The sequence below is a fragment of the Mandrillus leucophaeus genome, unplaced genomic scaffold (genome assembly GCF_000951045.1).
Source record: "Mandrillus leucophaeus isolate KB7577 unplaced genomic scaffold, Mleu.le_1.0 Scaffold107, whole genome shotgun sequence".
Classification (NCBI taxonomy): Eukaryota; Metazoa; Chordata; class Mammalia; order Primates; family Cercopithecidae; genus Mandrillus; species Mandrillus leucophaeus.
This window is the reverse complement of record NW_012098876.1, coordinates 4,823,114-4,829,113: the sequence shown is the minus strand read 5'-3', so window position 1 is coordinate 4,829,113 and position 6,000 is coordinate 4,823,114. Positions and strand designations below refer to the sequence as shown.

At 34.8% G+C, this 6,000-nt stretch overlaps 1 protein-coding gene across 1 annotated transcript in view; it reads left to right on the top strand.

Moving 5' to 3' along the window:
• Positions 1-6,000, top strand: part of ZCWPW2 (zinc finger, CW type with PWWP domain 2) — a 108,732-nt gene that overhangs the window by 15,794 nt on the left and 86,938 nt on the right. The window contains exon 2 of the mRNA XM_011985531.1: positions 4,108-4,267. Within this exon, the coding sequence (XP_011840921.1) occupies positions 4,108-4,267 (160 nt within the window). The remainder of the gene's footprint in view (positions 1-4,107; positions 4,268-6,000) is intronic.

Here is a 6,000-nt window from a genome sequence, read left to right as displayed (position 1 = left end):
GAAGAGGGAGGGATTGCATTGGGAGTTATACCTGATGTAAATGACGAGTTGATGGGTGCTGACAAGTTGATGGGTGCAGCACACCAACATGGCACAAGTATACATATGTAACAAACCTGCACGTTATCCACATGTACCCTAGTACTTAAAGTATAATATAATAATAATAATAATAATAATAAAATAAATAAAATTATCTAAATAATTTAGTTTACAAGTAGTTACCTTAATGAAGCAAATATATCTTGTATATTCTTTCTCCTGTCAGTTGTAGCAAACATCTTACATATATATGATTGTATTTGTTTGCTAGGGCTGCCATAACAAAATGCCACAGATTGGGTGGCTTAAACAACAAAAATTTATTTTCTCAGTTCTGGAGGCTAGAAATCCTGAGATTACAGTGTCTGTAAGATTATTATTATTATTGTTTTGAGACCATCTTCTTGGCTTGCAGATGGCTATTTTCTTGCTGTGTCCTAATATGGTCTTCCTTCTGTGCATGTCTGTCTTCACTTCTTCTCCTTATAAGGAGACCAGTCATATTGGATTAGGGCCCACCCTAATGAACTCATTTTAACTTCATTACCTTTTTTAAGGCTCTCTGTTCAAATATGACCACATCTGAGGTTAGGACTTCAACATACAAATTTGGGGGTGTGGGGAGGACAAAATTCAGCCCATAATGATGTTACTTTATAATTTTTTAACTTGCCAAAACCCAAAAATGTGTCAAGTATATGTTTGTTTGAACTTTATAACAACACAGTGAGGAACCAGTTACAGTGAGGTCTAGATACCTGCTTGGTGCCTGTATTGGTTTGTTCTCATGCTGCTAATAAAGACATACTTGAGACTGGGTAATTTATAAAGAGAAAAGGTTTAATTGACTCACAGTTCAGCATGGCTGGGGAAGCCTCAGGGAACTTACAATCATGGCGGAAGGGGAAGCAAACACATCCTTCTTCACATGGTGGCAGCAAGGAGAAGTGCTGAGCAAAGAGGGAAAAGCCCCTTATAAAACCATCAGATCTCATGAGAATTCACTCACTATCACAAGAACAGCAGCATAGTGGTAACCGCCCTCATGACACAATTACCTCCCACCAGGTCCCTCCTACGACATGTGGGGATTATGGGAATTACAATGCAAGATGAGATTTGGGTGGGGACACAAAGCCTGACCATATTAGTGCCTCTTGTCTGGTTTATGGCAAAACTAGAGAAAAATGTTGCCAGTCAGAGACTTGAGCATGTGTTGGTCTTTACTGTACCACTAGGAAATGTTGGAAAAAATCTAAGCATTCTGTGTCTCAGATCACTGGGCTATAACATGTTGGGACATATGAAAGGTAGAGGGGTACAGGATCTGGGATTATGAACATCATTATCTAACTGGGACTTTACAGTGCTGCAAATTGAAGTAGCACTTGACAGCTGTACAGATTTCTGAATGGTTTGGTATATTAGATATGCATATTTTATACCTTGATCTGTAAAACTCCATCATATTTCTACTGTACATTCCTTAATCACAGCTTGCTAACCTTATTTGCTGCCTTCCCTTCCTGCTTTATTCTCTGAACAGTAGGTCAGAGTGTAGAATGATTGGTTAATTTTTTAACACTTAGTTGATATGTAAGTGCAATTTTGCCATGGATAGTTTTAGTCTAATAATTTACATTGTACTATTTAAATACAAGATGATAATTTTGATTTCAGATTTGTAATTTTTAAAATAAAAAGTCAATTTTTTGATACATTAATACTAAGTATTTAAGAAATTATAGACTTAATATGTATGTAAGATAAATAAAATACCTAGCTATAGTTGCAATGTATTATCCGAATGAAAAAAATAGATATTACTGAGATGAACTCATCTGTATCTTTTTCAGTTTTATTTCACTGAAAGCACACCATCATTCTATCCTTGGTCTTGATACAGTAGCAATCCTTACTGATCAAACATCTGATAAGAAAGGCCTTTTGTTATTTTAGTAACTTTACTCTTTTGACTATGGTATAAGATAGTCCTCATAAAATTGATTTTATCATAGAGCTGGAGAAAACCTTCAGAGATCATGTGGTTGCCCCACTTCAATAAGCAAAAGACATTCTTACACACACATACACACACGCACACACGCAAACACACATACCCCTACACTATACACCATACGTACTTTGGTATTCTTTAGCAAATGGTTGTTTAGGCTCTTAACCAGCAAGGAAATGAAATTTATGGGGCTGAATATTCCATCTCTGGGCTAATTATTCTTAAGTATTTCTCTTTTTCCTTTCTTGAGTTGAATATAGCCTCCCCATGGTTTCCCTTCCTTTGGTACTGATCCTGCTTCTGAGCCATGACTATGATCTAGTCTAGTGGAAAACATTTGGGCTTTGGCATTAGAAAGTCCTTTTTCAAACTGTGTTTTCACCTTTTATTAACAGTCTTCTTAAGAAAGTTACAGAATAGCTCCAAGACTCAGTTTTCATTTAAATGAAGAAAATAGGCCAGGCCCGGTGGCTCATGCCTGTAATCCCAGCACTTTGGGAGGTCAAGGCGGGTGGATCACTTGAGGTCAGGAGTTTGAGACCAGCCTGACCAACATGGTGAAACCCCATCTCTACTAATTAGCTGGGCATGGTAGCAGGCACCTGTAATCCCAGTTACTTGGGAGACTGAGGCTGGAGAATCGCTTGAACCCAGGAGACAGAGGCTGCAGTGAGCCAAGATCACACCACTGGACTCCAGCCTGGGTGCCAGAGTGAGACTCCCTCTAAAAAAAAAAAAAAAAAAAACTTACTTCATCAGGTTGGTGGGAGGAACATAATCAAAGCCTCAAAGGAGTGCTGGGAACACTGGCATCATTAACTTGCCTCAGTAAGTTGTCTCTTCCAATTACACCCCAATTTTTTTTTTTTGGACCACTTTTAAATATCTGTGATATTCCTCCTCAGTTTCTCTTATAATAGCCTTGAATCAATTTTCATTTTACTGTTTAAATTACAGAAATTATTTTTAAAATATTAAGCAAATGTATTAAAAATTCTAATTTTCTTAACACTAAATTTGTTTTTATTTACATTCACAATCAGGAATTTTTACAGTTATTATGTACCCATAAATTTTTAGTTTATTTCAAACTCCCTTTTAAACAGAACATGATAAACCAAATAAAATGAATAACTTCTTAGGTGTGGGTTTTCTCACATCAGAAGTTTTTCAGGACTATTCTCTAATTTCCTGTCCAGACTCTATATAGAAATATTATTTCAGTTTTTGCTTATCAGGGGTGTTAATGACAGGAGCTGTCTGCTGCATATTATGAAATAGAAAAACCAAATAAAACAAAAAAAAAGTAGAAGAGTAGAATGGACAAAAGTGGGAAATGAAGACCAAAGAGAAAAATGAAACATATCAAGAAATTTGTGGAGATTTATGTCATGGAAGAACGTATCTCTAAATGTTTGTTTTTAACAAAGAATAAATTTTATTTTCAATGTTGAGGATTTTTTTGTGGTCACCTGGCAACGCAGCAGATGGAGAAAGGAGACAGGATGGAACTGCTGAGCTCTATTTCTGCTTTTCCCACAGTAGTTTGACTCCACAGCATGATCAAAGCCTGAGCTACCAGGATTCCTTTGACAGACCCGGCTCAGGAAACACCAACTCTCTCCTACTCCATCAGAAACCGTGCTTCCTGGGTTAACATTTTACTAATTAATCATTCGATTGTTTACAGTTAATTCAGCTCTACCTGAATTTGATGAGTCTTTTTTTTTCTCTTTGAATCTTTTCTATCATCAGTGCCTAAATATCTCTTATTGTCCCTGGAGATCATTCTTTTGCTTTATAATTCTTTCCTTATGTCTTACCTATATCTTAAACTTGTGACTATTTCAAAGCTTTCTATAGCTATAAAACACAACTTATTATTTGTATCAAACAAATATCCTAACTTTGAAAGATATAAGTGGGAATATATGTTTTGTGAAAAGTCATTAAAATTCAAAGGAGGAAGTTAATATGTGATTGATAGATGTGTTGATGTCTGCCTTTTTAAAAGCATCAAAATAATTACAAATGTTTTCTTTTGAAAGTTGGCCAGGGATACTTTGCCCTGACCGTTTTAAAGGGAAATATGTGACCTATGACCCAGATGGAAATGTTGAAGAGTATCACATAGAATTCCTGGGCGATCCTCATTCAAGATCATGGATAAAGGCAACCTTCGTTGGACATTATAGTATCACATTAAAGGTAGGTACAGTAACATCAAAACTTTATTCTTCTTGCACTCATTTTTAGTTATGGTCATTTTTATCTTTGATCATAAAATACAATTATTTGCTTTTCGATTTATATAAATAAATGTATGCTGTTTATTTAATTGAAATATTTGTATTTTTAGTGTTTTTCTCAAAGAAAGTATGGACATAAAATCATTGTGGGAGTTTTAAATTTTATTTTTCTAATGGCAATATAATAAAAATCAACTGAAGACTTTATGTGATTGCCTTTTGAAACAATTTTAAGACTATAATTTGGGAATTTTTACATTTTCTTGAGAAGAGGAGACCGTTATAGCCATAGCTCACAGGAAAAATTAATTATGGATTGCAACCAGCTTTTCAATTTCAAATGGAATATTTCATTTATACTAACTCCTTTGGTATCTTTTCGACTCTTTTTAAACTTTAAATCTCACACTACACTTAATGGATAGACTATTAGGTTAGTGCAAAAGTAACTGCGATTTTGCCATTACTTTTGCACCAACCTAATAGTTTCTCAAATTGATGAGAATAGGTAAACTGGACCTATTTCCAAGTATTTGGTTTAATAAGTATAAACCAATTAAATGACCTGTGTTTATATTCTAATACTGAAACTTTTCATCTGCAAATCATGCTTTCATTAAAACTTGATAAAAAGTAGATGTCAGAAATGTGGATACCTTTTACTTAATTTTAGTATTTTCTGTTTTTTCTTTTTTTTTTTTCTTTTTTTTTTGCGATGGCCAGCCTTGAATTACTGGGCTCAGGTGATCCTCCTGCCTCAGTCTCCCAAGTAGCTAAGTCTACAAGCATACACTACTGCGTCCAGCTGAATGTTTTTTGTTTTGTTAATAGTGAGATGTGTACATATTTAGAAATACAAATAAGTACATACACGTATTTAAAACATGCAATTTAATCCACAGTAAAATGAAATCTTTAAATATTGGGGTAATTTTAAATGGGCTTTTACTATATCTTTGGCAAATATATGGTAAAAACTATGTATTTTTTACTCTTTTGTTTGGTATTTTATACTATTCAGTTTGAAGCAGGTAAGAGGGGAGGCTGTTTTTGTGAAAACATTTAAGTATGGAATAACGCCATATCAACCAATTTCATGCTAGTTGTGATCCAGTCATCTTTACATGAGGCATCTTCTCTGCTCTGATGTTTTGAATGTGCTCCTAGATACTTCTGCTGGCAATCACAGAAGACAGGATAGAATATTCCATCTGGGCCCCTTTATAAAGGATAGGGGAATCTTTTAGCTGCTCATGAAGCTGACCTTAGAATCTTAGCTCGGGATAGCTGAGATTTCCCTTCCTTTGAAGATGGAGATTGTATTGACTCCAATTTACGCTCTATTGCCTAGACTTCCCAGGGATTTAATCTTTTATGGTCCTTTCCACTTTGGAGCTCCTGTATCCTCAAATGCTATCTCTATACTGCATCACATTGATCCAGATATTAAATACATGCCCCCGACTTCAGAAAAAAAGACAGGACCACTTACATGAAAAGTAATGTATAGTTAAACAATGTAGAGTTTTAAAAATATTTTCTAGAGGAGAGGTATGTAAATTGTACAAGTTGTCTGATCACTTTTTCTAAAACCGGATGAAGAATGATAGTCATGTATAATTTTCTCTAGTTATAGCTGATTAAATCTTACTTCATACACTATTTCAACATCATTTCCCTGTAAATTAATTC